Source organism: Phoxinus phoxinus, assembly GCF_949152265.1.
Source record: "Phoxinus phoxinus genome assembly, chromosome: 23".
NCBI classification, from domain to species: Eukaryota; Metazoa; Chordata; class Actinopteri; order Cypriniformes; family Leuciscidae; genus Phoxinus; species Phoxinus phoxinus.
This window is the reverse complement of record NC_136898.1, coordinates 1,775,909-1,797,432: the sequence shown is the minus strand read 5'-3', so window position 1 is coordinate 1,797,432 and position 21,524 is coordinate 1,775,909. Positions and strand designations below refer to the sequence as shown.

The 21,524-nt window shown below is 38.8% G+C and overlaps 1 protein-coding gene across 4 annotated transcripts in view; it reads left to right on the top strand.

The window, feature by feature from the left end:
- The first annotated feature begins 490 nt into the window (after positions 1 to 490).
- cplane1 (ciliogenesis and planar polarity effector 1) overlaps positions 491 to 21,524 on the top strand; it is a 70,328-nt gene continuing 49,294 nt past the window's right edge. For 2 of the 4 annotated variants that reach the window (XM_079600074.1, XM_079600071.1), the window contains exons 1-17: positions 491 to 607; positions 1,283 to 1,418; positions 4,087 to 4,222; positions 4,298 to 4,417; positions 5,523 to 5,761; positions 8,295 to 8,401; positions 9,460 to 9,616; positions 9,702 to 9,805; positions 10,623 to 10,805; positions 11,914 to 12,163; positions 12,253 to 12,402; positions 13,641 to 14,311; positions 15,815 to 16,005; positions 16,078 to 16,158; positions 17,113 to 17,277; positions 18,652 to 18,819; positions 19,752 to 19,980. In XM_079600074.1, the coding sequence (XP_079456200.1) occupies positions 1,338 to 1,418; positions 4,087 to 4,222; positions 4,298 to 4,417; positions 5,523 to 5,761; positions 8,295 to 8,401; positions 9,460 to 9,616; positions 9,702 to 9,805; positions 10,623 to 10,805; positions 11,914 to 12,163; positions 12,253 to 12,402; positions 13,641 to 14,311; positions 15,815 to 16,005; positions 16,078 to 16,158; positions 17,113 to 17,277; positions 18,652 to 18,819; positions 19,752 to 19,980 (3,032 nt within the window). In that variant the 5' untranslated portion in view covers positions 491 to 607; positions 1,283 to 1,337. Of the gene's footprint in view, positions 608 to 715; positions 761 to 1,282; positions 1,419 to 4,086; positions 4,223 to 4,297; positions 4,418 to 5,522; positions 5,762 to 8,294; positions 8,402 to 9,459; positions 9,617 to 9,701; positions 9,806 to 10,622; positions 10,806 to 11,913; positions 12,164 to 12,252; positions 12,403 to 13,640; positions 14,312 to 15,814; positions 16,006 to 16,077; positions 16,159 to 17,112; positions 17,278 to 18,651; positions 18,820 to 19,751; positions 19,981 to 21,524 lie in introns of those variants that run through there. The other 2 variants (XM_079600073.1, XM_079600072.1) reach the window with 2 other exon arrangements.

Below are 21,524 nucleotides of genomic sequence, written 5' to 3'. Positions count from 1 at the left end.
CAAACTTTACTGTTTTATTTACACCATGTTAATATAACAATTTATTGCATTTTCTGATTCATGGAGATATTCAAAAACTCTTTAACTCTAATATGTCACAACAAAATGAAAATAAAATTATAATTTTAAACCTCCAATGTTCAAATTTCTGTTCTGAAAATTTATGCAAATTAGTGCATGTATACCGGTAATTAGACAATGACTCATTTGCATATTGTATTCACAATCATCTTTAATGTAATTATTAAGTGTTAAATGTCTAAATATTTCGTTTAAAAAAGAATGTAATGATGCTCAATTATTCACAATTAATAAAAATGTGTTGTATTATGCACTCTATAGTAACCTATACATATTTTAAATTAGTACCGTTCGTATCAGAACCATATTCGTATGTACTTAGTGATGAGCTCTGCGCATGCTCGAGAAGCCTTCCGTCATCCTCTGATCGCGCATGCGCACTGGCTGCGCTAGAATGCGTCTGCTTCTATGGAAACGCAGCGGGAAGCATGGAATGTTTGATGTTTGGAAAACCGGAAGTGGAGGGAGATTCGAAACAGCGGATAAAACAGACGCGGAATGTGTTTATTAAAGTCATGGGATGATGGTAGAGTATAAATACACTTTAATATCCGTTTAGGAATGTACAGAACTAACGTTACAGTGTGTGTGTGTGTGTGTGTGTGTGTGTGTGGGGATCATGTTTGATGTTGTGTTTACAAACCGCAGCTAACGGTATTACTGCGCATGCTAATGACAGGTAACGTTATTTATTTCTTGAATATTAATAGAGTTCAATCGTATTAGTTTCTTGATGCTATCATTCACAAATGTTTCTTTCAACCATTTCAAACGGATTAAAGGATGTGTGTATACTAATAGTGTAACTTCGCTGTTGTAATACAGTATTTTGGCTGCTGATTTGATTTGCAGCGGTTAAACTATGCAAAATAATAATAATATGGTTAATTTTAGATCCAAGTTTATTTACTTAAATACCTTATATTTGATTTATCTGGCTAACTAAGTGCTGTGGTTGAATTTTGTAGTAAACTAGTCTTGCTATAGCTAAGCATTCACTTTTACTTATATTAAAGTAGGTATGTTTATTTGAGTTTGTACTGATAATTTAGATGTAAACCAGGTTAAAAAAAGGCATATGATTCGAAGGTTGTATTATACTCTGCTTCAATATCTAGTTTAACATGTTGGGCTGTAAATATGAGTATATGTCACTGATTTACCCCTGTGTGCTGTTTTTAACCCCTCGCTCCACATGAAGCTGGATGCTGTGGGGAACCGAGCTTCTGGTCCTCTGAAACCCGGCAGTGCTGAGGATGGATGTGAAGTTCGAGGTTTTGCTGTCGTCCAGCATCAAGCGCCGGAAGCCGTGGCCCAGATTCTGCTGGCTTGGCCGGGTGAGATCATACTTTCACACATTTTTACTTTCATAATGCTAATGTAATGATTTCAATTCAAACAAACACCAAAAGTCACTTATTGTCATATGTACGTACAAGTTACCAAGTACTAGAGTTCTCAACGGGCCTGAAAATTACAACCCGGTCCGTGGCTTTTAAAGCCCGGACCCGAACTAACCCGACACATCAACATGAATTATCTGCCCGAACCCGGTCCGCGGCCCGACAGCCGTGTATTTTTTTTTCTCATGCACGTTATGACCAGCAGACGGGAATTCAAATCAACCTTTAATGTTACAATACAAACAACTGAAACAATAAACTTTAAATATATAAATAGGCTATATAAATATGCCTTAGTCTAAATAAAAATCTTCACACAATAATAAATAAAAAGAACTCAAACATGTACCCAGCCAGCGGGCGGGCTGTACATAACCTGTAGAATTTCCATCAGAATCCAGCACCAGTCCAAACACTTTCCAGACCTCTGATTTCCCACTCCTGTAGTAGCGATGGTGAATTCACCTGCGGCAAGTTTACTTTTCACCAACTCCATCTTCTTCTCCAGGCTAAAGGCGCGCACGCAGCGGCGTCAGGTCCTCTCCATGTTGCACGCCACGCCACACGCAGCAGCCAGACTTTCTTTACGGTGAACAGCAGCGATGATTAATGCATGTTTTTTAGTTTTTTTTTCACTGAGCGGAAAAGATTAAGCCCGAGGTCCGACCCGACCCGAGTCATTTGCTTATATTTTCGACCCGAACCCGGCCCGACCCCGCGGGTCCCGTCGGGTTTGTCGGGCCGAGCCGACTGGTTGAGAACTCAGGTCGGAATCGCAATTATCAAAACACAAGAGTACAATCATGTTCAATTCCTTTCCTTTGGTGTGCAAAGCTACTCGCAAGATTCAGTCTGTGCAATTAATTCTAACAAATCTTTCATATCTGTATGTTTAAAGAGTTTTTACAGGCCTAACAATACCTCAGATTTATTACATTTATTATTATTATTATGCCTTTTTTTTAAGGCAAAGCTCTCAATTTTTTGATTTTTGTCTATTTGATTCCATAACTTGTCCAAATAAAGGGGGGAAAAAACATCCAAAATACAAATTTAAGTAGGCCTATTTGTTTTATTGCACTTCATCTTTTCAATTTCAATACATCCCTTTAAAGGCCGTGAGATTTTTCTTCTCTTCAGGAGGACTTACAAACTTTACTGTTTTATTTACACCATGTTAATATAACAATTTATTGCATTTTCTGATTCATGGAGATATTCAAAATCCCTTTTATAAAAAGGAAACTCTTTAACTCTAATATGTCACAACAAAATGAAAATAAAATTATAATTTTAAACCTCCAATGTTCTAATTTCTGTTCTGAAAATCTATGCAAATTAGTGCATGTACAATTAGACAATGACTCATTTGCATATTGTATTCACAATTATCTTTAATGTAAGTCCAAACAATGTTTTTTTTTTTTTTTTTCACTGAGCGGAAAAGATTAAGCCTGAGGTCCGACCCGAGTCATTTGCTTATATTTTCGACCCGAACCCGGCCCGACCCCGCGGGTCCCGTCGGGTTTGTCGGGCCGACCCGACCCATTGAGAACTCTACCAAGTACAATAAAATACCGTACTTGAACGCTACTCCACAGACTATAGACAGACAAAACACAATAAACCTCACTGCTATATTACCTTAAATTATATGTTTATCTCTGTAAAGCAGCTTTAAAACAGTCTACATTGTTAAAAGCGATATAAATGAAGATGACTTGACTATATAAACACAAAATATGCATATATACAGAAATTACTAAATAAGTGCTAAGCAACAAGATCAGTGGCTAAATAACTAAAATAAAACAATGAGTGACATAAGACAATAAAGTGACTTTTATTTTGACAGAACCATTTTTTAATCAGTAAGATTGAATTTTTTCGAAAGTCTCTTCTGCTCATCAAAGCTGCATTTATTTGATTAAAAATACAGTAAAAACAGTGAAATATTATTCCAATGTAAATCATCAGTTTTCTATGTGAATATCTAGTAAAGTGTAATTTATTCCTGTGATCAAAGCTGTATTTTCAGCATCATTACTCCAGTCTTCAGTGTCACATGATCCTCCAGAAATCAGTATAATATGATGATCTGATGATCAAGACACATTTATGATTATTATTATTATTATCAATGTTGAAAAAAGGATTCTTTGATGAATAGACAATTCAATTGCATTTATTTGAAATAGAAAGTGTCCGTAAGATTTTTTTGGGGAAGAAATGAATGATTTTATTCAGCATGGACACATTAAATTGATCAAAAGTGACAGTAAAGACATTTATAATGTTACAAAAGATTATATTTAAAATAAATGCTGTTCTTTTGAACTGTTTTTAACACATCAAATCTTCATATTATCCTGATTTCTGAAGGATCATGTGACACTGAAGACTGGAGTAATGATGCTGAAAATACAGCTTTGATCACAGGAATAAATTACACTTTACTGTATATTCACTTAGAAAACAGTTATTGTACATTGTAATAATATTTCACTGTGTTTTGGATCAAATAAATGCAGTCTTGGTGAGTGGAAGAGACCAGATTTAAAGGTTTTGGACAGTAGTGAATGTCAACACTGTTTTCTTTCAGGAAAAAGAGGGTGTTTTTCTGTTAGATGACAGTCGGATTAGTGAAGTACATCTGCTTTCGGGACGGACCAAAAAGAAGATCCCCAAAGTTCAGCCGCTGTTACAGAGGGTGGTGTCCATGTCAGCGTCTCAGAACGGTAAACGCTTGTCACTCAACATCAGTGTGTGTGTTGTGACGGGATCACACGTGTGTTCATGCATGTGATTTGCAGGCGTGTGGCTGGTGGGTCTGCTGGTCTCTGGAGAACTCTTCCTGTGGAACAAAGACAAGGATTTGCTGAAGACGGTCTCAGCGGTTCCTGCGGTTCATCAGCTGGTTTCCTCCATCAAAGGTCTGTGTAAAGTCGGGCACACACACCGTGCAATCTCAGCAAGGTTACCTGCTTACACTGCTCGAGCAGATCCAGGGTTCCCACGGGGCCTTGAAATCCTGGAAAGTTTGTGAATCTGAAAAAAAATAAAAATAAATCAAGGCCCTTTTTGAAAATAAACACACACAGATACAGGAGGTCCTTGAAAGTGCTTGAATTTATTTCATGCAAGAAGTTTAATGGAAAAAAATTCCATATTATTCCCTCCGGTCCACTAATGTGTTATTCCGCCAACACTTCATGGCCTATGTACACTAGCTTTCTTGGTTTACGCTAGTTATGTTTCCCGCGTGAGGTACTTTGTGTTGTACGTTGTCATGATGTTCATGCAGGCACGAAACTACTACGCTTCACGGTATCATTTTAGAATACAGGATAGGAGGATGTACCGAACATTCTTCAGTTTTATGCAAAACAGAAATATGACAAATAGAAAATAATAATAATGGCCAAAAATAATACGAAATTTTCGCACGTTACAAAATAAATACAACCTCACGTTGTGTCAATCATGTTTAAGGTCCTTGCACACTGAGTCCGAAATTTTCGTATGCGTTTTTTTGTATTTATGATTCGGTGGCTCTGAATTGTCAAAGCACCGTTCAAAATACTTGCTTCGGATGTGAAAAACGCACAAAATCGAACCCTATTAGATTTTTTTCATTACGGACGAAAGTTTCGGAGGCTGTGTGTAAAGGCCTTTGCACACTAAGTGCGAAATTTTCGCACGTTAAAAAATAAATACGACGTTATGTCAATCACGCTTGCACACTGCCTCCGAAACTTTCGTCTGTCATAAAAAAAATCGAAACGGGTTCGATTTTCGAATGGGTTCGAATGGTGTTTGAATGAGGCTTTGACAATTCAGAGCCACCGAATCACGCATTTCACAAAAATTTCTGACTCACAGTGTGCAAGGACTTTAAGCGTGATTGCCTTAACATGAGGTTGTATTTATTTTTTAACGTGCGCAAATATTTCGGACTCCGTGTGCAAGGGCATTAAAGCATTTTCCTGCAGCACATCCAGCAATCCTCCTCAAACTAACACGGCTCGTCTTACGCAGGTCCAGCGACTACACTCGGACTTTCTCTGCTGGTTTCGGAGAATGCGCAGAGAGTTTTCCTGGCCGCTCTTACAGGACAGGTGTTCCTCTGGGAGTGTCCGACACCTCAGGATCTGAGCGGCCCGCGGGACGCCACCATCACGGGACGCTGGAGTCACATATCATGCCATGAAAACACTCAACTGCCCTCCGTGAAGGACAAAGAGGCTTCCGTTCACAGTGTGTTTGTGAAGAACCAGGTAAAAACAGTGGAAAGAGTCTTAAAGGATGGGTAGGTCAGAATTGTCTAAAAAAACTTTTATTCAAATTTGTTTAAACTGTCTTTATATACCAATACATAATTAAAATGCAAGTACTCTGAAATAGAGAGTATAAAAAACTGAGTGACTCTAGTGTATTTAATCTTCAATAAACACAGCTCATTAATTCCATTCACTCCCGCCTAAAAACGGGTGAGCGACCGCGCGCACGTCGGCAGAGCCAGTAATAGCGGCGGTAGTCATGGCGACGGAGAGTGACAGTCGCGCAAGCCAATCACTTGTTTCGTCCCTGTAGGAATTAATGAGCTGTGTTTTTTGAAGATTAAATACACTAGAGTCACTCAATTTGTATACTCTCTTTTTCAGAGTACTTGCATTTTAATTATGTATTGGTATATAAAGACAGTTTAAGCCAATTTGAAAAAAAGTTCTTTAGACAATTCTTACCTACCCAACCTTTAAAGCGTGTTCACATCTATAGATTGTTTGTTTGGTTCCGAAACAGGGACTTAATTTGTTACCATGTTGCTTTTTCTGCTTGGTTCGGGTCGCTTTCACAAGGCAACCTTTCAAAGCGTACCAAATTCAATTCAATTCAATTCAAGTTTATTTGTATAGCGCTTTTCACAATACATATTGTTTCAAAGCAGCTTTACAGAAAATGCATTTCAAAAATATACATACAAAAATACAGTTAGTTAATCATAAAATTTAGGGCATAACATCGCCGGCGTTGGGTCGTCTCTTCACAGGTGTTGGGGCATCTGAAGTCTCCATGAGAGGCTGGATACATAACTGGAGCTGACAAACTCTATTTGAGTAACAACAAAAAAATTGTGTTTATGAACCAAATTGTGTTTATGCAAATCACATGCGAGTACAACTGTCCTCTTATTGGTCAGTGTTTCCTCTGCGTCATCCATCAAAATGATTGACACATTCAATCCATGAGCTTATTGTGGCTTTATTTGTAATTATCGAGAAACACGCAAACACCATACGAATGTAGCCGCCATTCCCGCTGTTAAATTATAAACTACATTCTTATTAATACAGCTGCAAATCCCCACGCTCTCTGGATCTCCCAGCGCTGTCTACAGGTCAAGACACACGCAAACACTGTACGGGTGTTATAATGCAGCTGGAGCAGAATCCAGGCTTCGTCTGGACAGTATTCTCGCACGGAGAAGCGCAAATAAACAACATATTTACATTTAGCAGACGCTTTTATCCAAAGCGACTTACACTGCATTTCACTGTACACATTTACATTCTGATCAGTTCTTCCCGGGGAATCGAACCCATGACCTTGGCGTTGCAAGCGCAAATGCTCTACCGTTTATATATACTGTATAACAATATATATATGATTTTGAACCAATCTCCAATCTTTAGATTTCTGTTCTGGGAATGTATTCACATGAGTGCATATATAAGGTATGTGTATATATATATATATCTACAGGTGAAACTCGAAATTTTTTAATATGGTGCAAAAGTTCATTTATTTCAGTAATTCTACTTAAAAGGTGAAACTAATATATTATATAGACTCATTACATGCAAAGTGAGATATCTCAGGCCTTTATTTGTTATAATTTTGATCACACAAGTTTGACCCATGCTTTTTTTTGCTTAAAGGTGAAGACTCAACTTTATGCATGTTTTGTAAAATTCCCTTAACTGTCAAACATATTTTATTGGATTGTCCTGGACTTAATACAAACAGAATGCTCTTTTATGAAGTTTCTTCACTTAAGGACATTTTTAATGAAATTATGCCTGTAAAGGTTTTGGATTTTTTATCATATGTTAATTTTAAAAATCTTGTATAATGACTTGCTGTTTTTGTTTGTTTTGTTTTTATTGTATTTATATGATATTTGTATTTTTGTAATTTAATTTTTGCCATTAAAAAAGCTTTGAATGCTGACATGGCATTAAATAAAATATGTTATGATTTTGATGATTATGGCTTACAGCTTATGAAAACCTTTTCACAATATGCTTTCATAAGCTGTAAGCCATAATCATCAAAATTATAACAAATAAAGGCTTGAAATATCTCACTTTGCATGTAATGAGTCTATATAATATATTAGTTTCACCTTTTAAGTTGAATTACTGAAATAAAGGAACTTTTGCACCATATTAACATTTTTTGAGTTTCACCTGTGTGTGTGTATATATATATATAAAACAACATTATAATATGTTTTGGTTTTCAACTGTGATAACTAATGTGCTCACTCTCAGAATCAGACACTACTGCTATTTAGATAGCACATTTTCCGTTATGAATTAAAATACCATTTGGTCCGTTGGGTCGGATTGCTTCCATACCTCAAGAGAACCGTCCCAGAGTTTACTATCAGGCCGAGACCCTCTCGTTCAGGTGTGTTCACACACACATGCCTAAACGAACCAAACCGAGGGAGGTTCTGACACAAAGCACCCTTAATGTTGCTTAGGTGTTTTGCATGTGTGTTATATTCGGCTGTGGTGTGTTTAGCCAGTCGGTGACGCGTGTCTGAGCGCGTTTGTTTTCACTGCTGATGGGAAGCTCACCGTCACCTTGCTGAAGATCCAGTGGGACTCGACGTGGGAAAACAAACTCAGGTCAGATGATGTTATGTGCTTTTATTTATTACAATTCCTGCATCATTTGTTCATTTCACTTGGAAGTACTATTGTTTATGGTGATTTGTTATTTATTTTAATAATAAATGTAACTTACTGAATAAATGTAATAAATGTTATTCATTTTACATTGGGCTTTTTTATTATTTTTATTATAGATATTATGCACGCTATTAAATATATGCAAGAAAATACAATTCAAATACAGTGCAGGAAGAGATCATTTAAAGTCTCCAACTTCATCAAACTACTAAAAACAGCCAATATAATTATAACAACAACAAATATTAAAAACCACAGATGGCCAAAAAGCAGCATGTGTATATATTTGTAATATGTAAGCTTGCATATGTACATGCTTGTGTGAATGTGCATATATATTTCTATCTATGAAAAATACATATGCTTATATACATGTTAGTGCCTGCAGAGAGGACAGTAGTTTATATATCAGAAATAAGCAGTAATAATATATGTGACCCTGGACCACAAAACCTTGTCACATGGGTCAATTTTCATAAATTTAGATTTATACATCATCTGAAAGCTGAATACATAATCTTATGTGTGGTTTGTTAGGATATGACGATATTTGGCCGAGACACAACTATTGAAAATCTGGAATCTGAGGAGCAAAAAAATGTAAACATTGAGAAAATCTCCTTTAAAGTTGTGCATTTATGTTCACGATTGTGCTGCATTCACTCACAAAAATACATGTTTTATATATTTACGGTAGGAAATTTACTAAATGTCTTCATGGAACATGATCTGAATATCCTCATGATTTTCGGCATAAAAGAAAAATGGATAATTTTGACCCATACAATGTTGTATAGTTGGCTATTGCCACAGATATACCCATGCGGCTCCAGACTGGGTTTGTGGTCCAGGGTCACATTTGCATTTATATATAATAATAAACTGCTTTTATCCAAAGCAACGTGCATTGCATTCAAGATACGTATAGTAATTATTAAGAGTTCATGCATTTCCTGAAATCATTCCCTGGCCCTTTATTACTTTATTCTGTACAGTTCAGTAGGTTTCAGTGTTCACTGGTCCTCGAAGTGTTTCCCGCTCGACCAGCTCCTGCCTCCATGTAAACCAGTGAAGTCCAGAGGTGCTCTGGTTCCAGCGTTCTCTCCAGATGCTCAGCTGTTAGCAGTGGTCCTGAACCAGAGAGACCCGAGGGTAAGCGCACCGCTGCATTCAGACCCACAGGCACAGCAGTGACACCAGTGCGGTGTTAAACAGCCTCTTCTCTGTGATCTGAAAGGCCACGCAGGTGTTGTTCATCAGCACTCAGAACTTCGTGACGGTTTCCAGCCTGTTGGGAGGATGTGGCCTTAAGACGCTCATTATTCCAGCTAAATATGTGAGGTGAGTGTTTAACGGTCTCAGTGGGATGGCATCTGATTGGCTGGCTGTATGAACAGGTTTATATTAGCTTGTATGACACAATGACATGTCTGATATTGATGACGTTTGTGAGGTTGTTTCCATCACCATCTTCAAGATTCACCATTTTTATTTGTCACATGCACAGTTAAATAAACCCATAAACCTGGTCAGCTGCTCAGATGCATAAATACATGGTAGGTAATAATTATAATATAAGATGTGCATTAAATATAAATAGTAAGATGGTAAAATAATATGTGCATTATTAAATATAAATGGTTAAAAAAAATGGTAAAATAAGATGTGCATTAAATATAAATAGTTTTAAAAAAATGGTAAAATAATATACATTAAATATAAATAGTTAGAAAAATGGTAAAATAATGGTAAAAATGGTAAAATAAAATAATATGTGCATTAAATACAAATAGTTAGAAAAAATTGTAAAATAATATGTGCATTATTAAATATAAATGGTTAGTAAAATAATATGTGCATTAAATGGATAAAAATTATAAGATGTGAATTAAATATAAATAAACAGATACATTAAACATAAATAAATAGTAGTTTTAGTTATATATATATTATGGTGTAATAATATATAAATAAGAAATAATAATGAAAAAATAAGTAGTAGTAGTACTAATAAACAAAAGAGCAATAAGGCGATGAGTAGTCCAATGTACAGAGAATGTGCAAGGATAGGAAGTACATAAATGCAGAGTGTGTTGCGAGGGAGTAAGAGAACAAGTATAGTAGTATGACTGAGAATGCTAGTGTTGTCTTCCTGCAGGTCGTACTGGGTGTGTTCTGTCAGCTGGACACCGGAAGGGCTTTATCTGGCCTGTGTGCTCAAGAGAGGCTCTCTGCTCATGCTGGCTCGTCTGGGGGGACTCGTGTCTCTGGCCACCACAGGATGTAGTGTTGAGTTCGGTGCCGCACACTTCCTGCCTCTTCACCCGCTCGTCACCTACAGGTGATCTGATTGGTTCTACTTTGGCATTAAATATAAGATGTGCATTACATTTAAATAAATAGTTGGTAAAATAAGATGTGCATTAAATATAAATAAATAGCAGGTAAAATAAGATGTGCATTAAATATAAATAGTAAGTAAAAAATATATGCATTAAATATAATTAAATAGTAAGTAAAAATGGTCAAATATGATGTACATTAAATATAAACAAAAAGTAAGTAAAAATGGTAAAATTAGATAATTAATAAATAATTAAACAAACAAAAACTATTAAACATTTATTTTTTATTTTGCAACAATTACATGTTTTGTTAAGCTTTGTTGTTCTTTTAATCAACATTCTTACATCTGTATTCATTTTCATCCTACAACATATACCTTTTAGGTTTTTGACATATTTTTAAATGTTTATAATAACATACTTATTTAAAAATTAATATACATTCTGTTTATTTTATTTTCATAATTTTATTAATTATAAAAATATTTACAGATGTAATACAATTTGTTATAAAACATACAAACTTTTTTTTTAAATGGATTTTACAAAAAACATATTTTTTTATTATAATGTTGTAGTTCCTCCAACATATCTTAGTTATGACGTTTATAAATAACAATTCAAAGTTTTCATTAATTTAAATTGTATTAATTATAAAACAATGTATAAAAGTAATAATTGTACTTGTTATACGAATATTTACACATTTAATTAAATACAATTTTCAAAAAATAATGAAAACTTTTCCAAATAATTAACTTTTTTTATTTTTTTTACAAATTGCATTTTACAAAAATTGTGTTTAATTATAATGCTATATTTATTAAATATATATATAATTTTACTAGTACAAATAAGGACCTCTAAATAAATACTTCTTTTAATCAACATTCGTACATCTTTATCCATCTTTGTCTTCCTCCTCCACGGGCATTTAATGCTCTAGTCTGTTCAAGTCTTTAAACGTCTTTATCTAATAATCGCATCATGGCATAAGGCATAATTTCCTCTCACATTTGCAATGTGCAAAAAAAAAAAAAAAAATGAATGCAAGATGCATGCTGTCATGCATGAGCAATTTATCAGTTTCAATGTCATCCGTAGACCTCCAGTGCCGTTGCAGACACAAGATGGCGGCCTGTCCAGCTCGAGCGTGTCGCTCCGTGACCCCATGAGACAACGGTTCTCCGTGACCTGTCACCCTCGCCAGCCGCTCCTCATCGTGTCCGACGGGTACATGATCACTGTGCTCAGGATGACCACACGCCCGTCTGCTGTCGGGATCATGAGCGCCCTCCTGCTGGACGCTGCTCAAGGACTGGAGAACATACGCCAGGTCCTGGGGTCATCTCAGGTCAGTGGGGGGGATGGGAAATAATGTTTGTTCATCATGTTTTATTGCTGTTTAGATGGTTCACTACTGGTGTGTTCTGGGTGTTTCAGCCTCAGGTCAGGTCTCGGCTGGAATCCATGTCCACTCTGAAGTTCACTGGAAGTCTTCTGGCTCTTAAAGAGAAAGAAAGCCCTCTGTCCACACTCCCGCTCTACCTGCGAGGTACAGGAGACCTCACACAGTGCACTGAGACAGCTCAGGTAAGCTCCTCTCAAACGCTTTTTGCATATAAATGGTCATTAAAAGGGTTATGACATGAGACATCTAATTTTTCTTGATCTCTTGACATATAAGAGGTATTTATACCATTAAAACATCCTGCAAGTTTCAGAGTTTAAAATGTTCTCCTCATTATAAACAAAGCATTTATTTAATCAAGCTCCAAAAACAGCTCGTTTTGATATTAGGTGATCTATGACGTCACACGGACCATACATTTGCATATGACGCCTCCATAGCAAGACATTGACGGGTAGTTATACATCATTGCACCATAGCCCCCGCCCACTGGCCATATAGCCCCCGCCCACTGGCCACATAGCCCCCGCCCACTGGCCACATAGCCCCCGCCCACTGGCCACATAGCCCCCGCCCACTGGCCACATAGCCCCCGCCCACTGGCCACATAGCCCCCGCCCACTGGCCACATAGCCCCCGCCCACTGGCCACATAGACCCGCCCACTGGCAACATAGACCCGCCCACTGACCACATAGCCCCGCCCACTGGCCATATAGCCCCCACCCACTGGCCACATTGCCCCCGCCCACTGGCCAGATAGACCTGACCACTGGTCACATAGACCCGCCCACTGGTCACATAGACCCGCCCACTGGTCACATAGACCCGCCCACTGGTCACATAGACCCGCCCACTGGTCACATAGACCCGCCCACTGGTCACATAGACCTGCCCACTGGTCACATAGACCCGCCCACTGGTCACATAGACCTGCCCACTGGTCACATAGACCCGCCCACTGGTCACATAGACCCGCCCACTGGTCACATAGACCCGCTACTGGCCAGATAGACCTGACCACTGGTCACATAGACCCGCCCACTGGTCACATAGACCCGCTCATTGGCCACATAGACCCACCCACTGGCTTTCAGTTGCTTAACGGCTGACATTTGCCTACACTAGATGTGAGCGTCAAAAGCAAATAACACGCATTATAAAGCCTGGCACTGATACAGTATACAGACGCGTGTTCAGTTTCTGAAGGACTCCACGCGCTTGAGTCTGTCGACAACAGGACACATTGAAGAGTGAAAGAACGTTTGCTTTGATCGTCCAGTTTAAACAGCTGGTCTGTGTCTCAGTACAGAGTTCAGAAGATCTCAGCTTAATAACATTTACAATTTACAAAAATAACATTTACAAATAATTCTAATTAAAAAAAAAAAGTAATAGTATGAATAATATTATCTCTTTAGGATGAGGAAGATCATGACTCTGATGAAGACCCGTACGCCTGCTCACGCATGCAAGATGGAGGCAAGCTTGAGTTTGCGTCGATGTTTGACACTCTTCATGCTCAAGCACAAGCAGATCCGGAGTCCACGTCCTCAGATCTGCCAGGGGATCTGAACCGGGTTCACAAGAACCTTCTGAGAGCCTGGGCTCTGGCCGTTTCTCTGGGTGGGTCCATGGAGCAGAGAGAGCGTCTCCTCAAATACACAATCCTGTGCATCGTTCGACTCGTAAAGCTTCTCAGGGTCAGCGACTCGAAGAGTACGAGCACATGGCTCACACACGCCCTTCACACACTCAGGACTCTCCTGTCGTTTCTGCCGTGGGACGCCACACACTCCTCAGGCACGGGCTGTCTGGGCGCCACAGTGGAGCTCACTAGATGTTTCGTAGACATCTTCGTCCCACTTTCATCCTCGGGTGTAGCACTTTCCTCACAGAACTTCAGCGTGGCGCTCTTCGTCCTTCAGCAAGCATCTCGAAGTGTGGATCGGGCCTACAGCCTCCCGTCGAGAGCATTGCATCATGGGGAGGATGGCCAGCGAACATATTCCTCTGACATGTTTTCCGTTCAGATGTTACAAGAAGACACTAAGACAGTAACACAGACTGCACGACAACAACCTTCTAATAGGTACTTTTTGGTATTCTTGAGAAGTAGGGTTTTTCCTAAATTTGTAACTTTTTTTCTTTTCATCTATTACGGTTCATAGTTACCACCCAGAACACCCTAGTTACTCCATAGCAACATATAAAAACACTCAGAACAGATTAACAACCACATAGCAACACCCTAGCAACCACCCAGAACACCCTAGTAACTTCATAGCTACAAATAAAAACACTCAGAACAGATTAACAACCACATAGCAACACCCTAGCAACCACCCAGAACACCCTAGTAACTTCATAGCAACATATAAAAACACTCAGAACAGATTAACAACCACATAGCAACCACCCAGGACACCATTGTAACTTCATAGCTACATATAAAAACACTCAGAACAGATTAACAACCACATAGCAACACCCTAGCAACCACCCAGAACACCCTAGTAACTTCATAGCAACATATAAAAACACCCAGAACAGATTAACATAGCAACACTCTAGCAACCACCCAGAACACCCTAGTAACTTCATAGCTACATATAAAAACATTCAGAATGTCTTAGCTTTAGCAATCATCCAGAACACCCTAGTAACTTCATAGCAACATATTGAAACCACTCAGCATGTTTTAAAACCACATAGCAACACCCTAGCGACAAACCACATCACACTAGCATCATGGCAAGCACTACTCAAAATGTTTTGGTGTACTTGAGTAAAAAAAACACTCAGATACTCTTAGCAACCACCTAGAACACCCTAGTAACTTCGTAGCAACATAAAATAACACTCAGAACATACTAGCAACCACATAGCAACACCTTAACAACGACCCACAACAACCCAGTAACTTCATAGTAACATATAAAAACACTCATATCTAATAAAACAGTCTTAGCAACCATCCAGAACACCCTAGTAACTTTGGTTGCTAATATGTTCTGATTTTTTTTTTATGTGTTTCAACACTTTACCAACACCCTAGCAACCACCCAGAACACCCAGAACAACCTAATAACTTTATAGCAACGTATAAATACACTCAGAACATCTTCGCATTAGCAACCACCCAGAACACACAAGTAACTTTAAAGCAACATATTAAAACCACTCAGCACGTCTTCAAACCACATAGCAACACCCTAGCAACCACCCGGAATAACCTAGTGACACTGGACTGTAATACTTCTTGCCCTTTGAAAAACTTGCTTTATTCTGTTAATACTTTTGAAAAGGTTTTTAACCAAGTAAATCCAAATGTAGTCTGAAGGTTTTTTTTAGAAAAAAAATAATCTTAAACCTCTTTAAACCTGGCTCTCGCCATGAACATAGCTATAGAAGCTGGAATGGCGTTAAAGGATAAAAGAATGAAAGAAAGACAACACCCTAGCATTCATCACACTAGCATCATGACAAGCACTACTCACTATTTATTTATTTTTAATTTCAATTTCTTATAACAAACATTAGAAAAGTCGACAGCATTACCGGTTTGGCCTGAGGTCTCTGTTGTGTTTTTCAGATTGGTGGTTATTTGGCGTGAGCTGTACAGATTGGCTTTGCGGTACCAGGAGGAGTTACGCCACCAAAGAGGTCAAGGGGTCGTAAAAAACGAGTTGGAGAAGATGTCAGTTATTATGTCTCAAGTCCAGCAAGCTTTACAGTATGCTGGAGATCGTCTTGAGGAGAGCCACACATTGCGTAGTTTCACCGGTGAGCACGTGTGACCATAACAGAAGCGACTCGTTACACCATCATATCATAATAATGTTTCTCCATCCTCAGGGGAACAGCACTTTATTTTAGGTGAATATGCGGAGAGTGTGCAGGTTTGGAGGGCTGAATTATTGGCAGAGAGAGAGAAAGGTCAGTCACTGTTTTTATTTTAACTCGCATGTTAAAGGATTAGTTCACTTTAAAAAACTTTTGCTGATAATTTACTCACCCCGATGTCATCCAAGATGTCCATGTCTTTCTTTCTTCAGTCGAAAAGAAATGAAGGTTTTTGATGAACACATTTCTCCATATAATGGACGTCAATGGGCCCCAAACGGTTCAAGGTCCAGATGACAGTGTCAGCGCCGCTTCAACGGGCTTTAAACGACACCAGACGATGAATACGGATCTTATCTAGCGAAACCATCGTCATTTCACAAATAAATAAACAAGTTGAAGTTTTATAAGCACAAGCGCTCGCCTTGCTCTGTTCTGTGATGCGCGTTCGTGACGTCACGTAATACGCAGTTACGTTGAAAAGGTCACGCTTCTATGAAAAGTAAAACATTTCTATCCTGACGAAAATTTTCTTTTAGGCTTTTTAATATTCCAACACCCAGGACACACACACGAGATGGGCATTTTACACGATAAACTGACACAAAGACATTTGAATATGTGTGTATGGTCCTCCTTCCGCACACGTGTAAACACTGACTCGTCACGCGTGACCTTTTCAACGTAACTGTGTATTACGTGACGTCACGAACGCGCATCACAGAACGGAGCAAGGCGAGCGCTTGTGCTTATAAAACTTAAACTTTTTTATTTATTTTTGAAATGACGATGGTTTCGCTAGATAAGACCCGTATTCATCGTCTGGTGTCGTTTAAAGCCCGTTGAAGCGGCGCTGACACAGTCATCTGGACCTTGACCCGTTTGGGGCCCATTGACGTCCATTATATGGAGAAATGTGTTCATCAAAAACCTTCATTTCTTTTCGACTGAAGTAAGAAAGACATGGACATCTTGGATGACATCAGGGTGAGTAAATTATCAGCAAAAGTTTTATGTCACTCACTGCATCCGTCCTGCATCCCACAGCTGGTCCAATGACGTGTTACCTGGAGACACGCTACTGTCTGGCTCTCCTCTACGCGCAGCTGTTTCAGTATCGACTGCGAGAGGCTCAAGGTCTCTGTGACCGCCTGGCACATCAACTACAGTCGCGTGCGGGGCGAGAGGATCAGGACATGCCAGGAGGGGCGGGTAAGATTATTACTTCTGCAGACACAATTTTAAAAAACGCTCAAATATTTTTTAAATAGCCAAGCTATCAGTTCATCACCAAAACAAAGTTTGTTCTTGACATCTTCATTTAAAGGGTAACTTTCGCCAAAATGCAACCTAGGCTCTTTTTAGTCACGTTTCCACTGAAATTACCCGGAACAATTTGTCCCAGGAACTTTTTTTTGCCCCAGACCGGCGTTTACACCGCGGTCTAAAGTACCGGGAAGATTATGTAAACTGCGCGCGACTGCTCCTCCAAGTCTGCGATGGACAGTAATCAGTTTAGAGCGCCACTTTTATAATAAGTATGGAGGAGATTCAAACTGTGCTGCAGTTGTTTGTGATGTATTGGTTTACTAACGAGGTAATTAACAAAAAGAGACGAGTACTGATACTAAAGCGTGTTCAGAAAGCTCGTAATGCTAACGTTAGATATAAAATTAGACAACGTATGTTATCAGTTATTGCGGACATTGACTGTGAGAAGGCTGGGGCGAACGCGCAGAAAATTTCCTCTTCCACAAATATGCTTAACCCATTTAGGCCTAAAACGCCTGCTAAAAAAGGCCTTTTTCTGCCTAAGTACTTTTCTGTAAACCCCCTCCCAAAACCTAAGGGTTTCCAGAAATATTTGTCAATATTTCTCAAAGCCTACTAAAATCTTAATTTCTCAGGCTCTATAGCAGATACAGTACAGACCAAAACAGTAAAGACAGTAAAATAAAACTTACTGTGTGTGTAGGCTTATTTCGACCAATCACAAAGCATTTTACTAGTCACATGAGTTTAAAAAAATCCCTAAGCATCTCTGTCACTCACCCCAAGAATATCTCAGCCAATCACAGTGCATATAATTGGCCATGTGCCTTGACGACACCGCTCAAAATTATGCACACGCATTTTTCCGGGCTTAATGGTGACTACGCACAGATGCGTGATCTTTTCCTTTAGTTGAGGCTCTTCAGATGCGCACTGTTCATCATGGTTTTGAATTGCTTGAAATATGATTAAAATCACTTCAAAACAGGAAAATCCAATAATCCAATTTTATGTCTGTCATATCAGCTACATAACATTATAACAAGAACATCATAATTGTGTGCATGGGTCATGCCTGTTAATGATGAGACTTTTGTTTTTGTAATCAGGCTCTCAAAAATTATATAAAAACTTGGATTCAGATTTATCAGCCAAAATATCAGTTATCATCGGCTTTCAAAATATAAAGAATTATTATATCGGCCAAAATTTTCATATCTGTGCATTCCTAATTCTAATATGCTGATTTGCTCAGGAAACATTTGTATTGCTAGATTGCATGAGATTTCTCCCATGATCACTTGTGTCCTGCAGATGAGTCTGTGTGTGAGTGCTGGCTCTCGGGGCCGGGGGGGCGTGAGGCGGCCTGCGCAGTGGTTCAGTCTCTGGGCCGGTTTATGGCTGCATACTTCACCAACCGCCCGCTCTGCATCCTCCCGCCTCACAATGTGGACGTGCTGCCGCCTCTTCACTTACCAAACAGTGAGTTCAGGGAAAACCAGATACCAGTGTGGCGATTTCTCTGCACAGTAGGGGTGTCACGATACCCTCATGTCACGATTCGACACATATCACGACACTGAACTCATATTATTGTGAAACTCTGAGACATATGATAAGAGGTTAACAAAAATGTACTGTTGATTAAAATGCTAAATTTAGTATTACAGTGTGGGTGGAAATTAATAGGCTTTGCTAACCCAAAGCACAGGACAATAGAGACACCAGAATAACTATATTCATGATTCTGAAGCTGAAAATACAGAATTATTTTTAGATGAATATGCTTGCACTCCGGCCACTTTTTACTGGTAACATCAGACATTTGGCATTATCAGGACCCACAAATATTCCCATATCCCCATTGCATTATTATACATTATATAGAAGTTTAATGTAGTACTGACACTAAAACTCTTTTTTTTTTTTTCACACAGTAATTTTTATTTTGGGTGAACTACACACAATACAGATTGTCACTATTCACGACACATATTGTTGCATTTTTGTGTTGCGATATATTATGACACAATATATTGTTACATCCCTACTGCACCGTATGCTAATTTTTGGACTGCATGGAATGTGTGTAGTTTACAATCAGAGCACTCTGTATCCCATAATGCAATGCATTGCACTTAACCTTCAGTGTCTAATGTGACGGTTGAACCTGAAACAATTTTTAACATCTATTTCTTGACTTGACTGGATCAGGCAATTAAAAGTTCAGGCATTTTACACAAAATTTGGTTCAAATGCAAAACATAGACAGTTTTTTTTAGATGATAATCAGACATGGAGTGACGTAATGAGGTCATGTGACAGACCAGATGAGTGTAACTGAGACTGAGATGCTGTCAGACACAGGTGTGTGTGTGGTGGAGTTGATGAGTGTAACTGAGATGCTGTGTCAGACACAGGTGTGCGTGTGGTGGAGCTGTCTCAGGCTCGTGCAGCAGTGGCGGTTCGCTTCGGTCAGCTGTCGGAGGTGTGGACGGTGGATTACGCTCTAGAGCTCCTCCTGCTGGGCGGGCTGATCCCTGAGGCCGTGTGGATGGCACAGCGTCTGGGAGACTGGAAGATGGCGGCCACCCTCGGCCTGGCGTACACCAACTACTGCAGTGGCCATTTAGACTTCAGCAGGTTTGTTGTAAGCATGAACAGTGTTGGGGTAACTCATTACAACTAACTTGAGTTACGTACCGTATTTTCCGGACTATAAGTCGCATTTATTTAGAAATGTATTTCACAAAATCCAAGACCAAGAACAGACATTTAATCTGGAAATGCAAGTTATTCAGCTGCACAACAGCTAACAGAACAGCAGCTGAATAGTGTCCGGTGTGTTAGCGTAACACATTAACAGTTATTCACAATAGCATAAAGAACATATACTGAGAGGCTGAATAGGCTAAACTAACATTAGCCAGCGAGTCCAACAAGTTACCGGTCAGCAAGTTCACCAAGCTCCCGATCTCATCACTCAACACTGAATACATTGAGTTCTTCCTCGGTGTCGCTTCTGATCAACTCCGCTAACTAGAGCGCCCTCTCGCGGCTGTAGACGGTAATGTTTTCTCTCGGTTCATCTCAGTCAGTATGAATTAATTTTGATATATAAGTCGCACCTGACTATAAGTCGCAGGACCAGCCAAACAATAAAAAAAAGTGTGACTTATAGTCCGGAAAATACGGTAATCAGATTACTTTTTCAAGTAACTAGTAAAGCAATGCATTACAACAAAATATCTAAATTACTTTTTCAAATAAGTAACACAAGTTTGAAGTTACTTTGTTTTCACATTTATTGACTGACAGCTCTCTTGTCCCTATGTTTAGACAAATCGAAGTGCAGAGACGTTGTGTGTAAACATGATGTTGTCAGGACCACTATCGTCAAATATGATTGACAGTTAGCATACAATTTGGATTGGCGGTATGGTTCTGTTCTGGGCGAGAACTCCCTGCGCATCCATGCAGCCTAGCATGGATAAGAGCAGCAATAACCCTCCTTGGGGTAAACACAACAGAACCAACATGACTCTATTGCAGATATCATTAATTCAAGATTTTAAAGTACAACATAATTCGAGAATTTATTTTGATTCAAGAGGAATCAGAATGCCAAATCCTGACTGACGAGAGGTGGAGCTGGGGAGGGAGGAGGGTAATGAGCTCCTGAGAAACGCGATAGCTGCTGATAATACTGAAGAGCTTATATATATATATATATACAGTGATAGGCGTCGTATTCCTATTGGTAGATGTGGATCAGCTGAAGAGTCACTGATGCGATTGACTAACGTGACCTGCCAGAACTAACGCTACGCTTTATTTCTAGACTAAATGTGAGCATGCATTTACACATCTCACGACTTGCACAAAAAAAAAGATTCAATATTCCTCAAAATTAATAAAATCTGTGAAATGCAGAATCAGAATACTATGCAAACCTCCAATATCTAAATATGTTAAATAAAACATGCATTTTAATGCATTTAATCTCACTTTATTGAACAATGTACATGCTTCTGACCTTCGATGATTCTGTTAAACCATAAGCAAAAATGACTATAGATTTTTTTTGTTTTTATTGGTAAATAAGTGTGTTACGTCCCTAAAATGGCTAAGGGCATGAGGGAACACAACATAAAATTAATTAAATAATTCCCGGATCGTTTAACCCT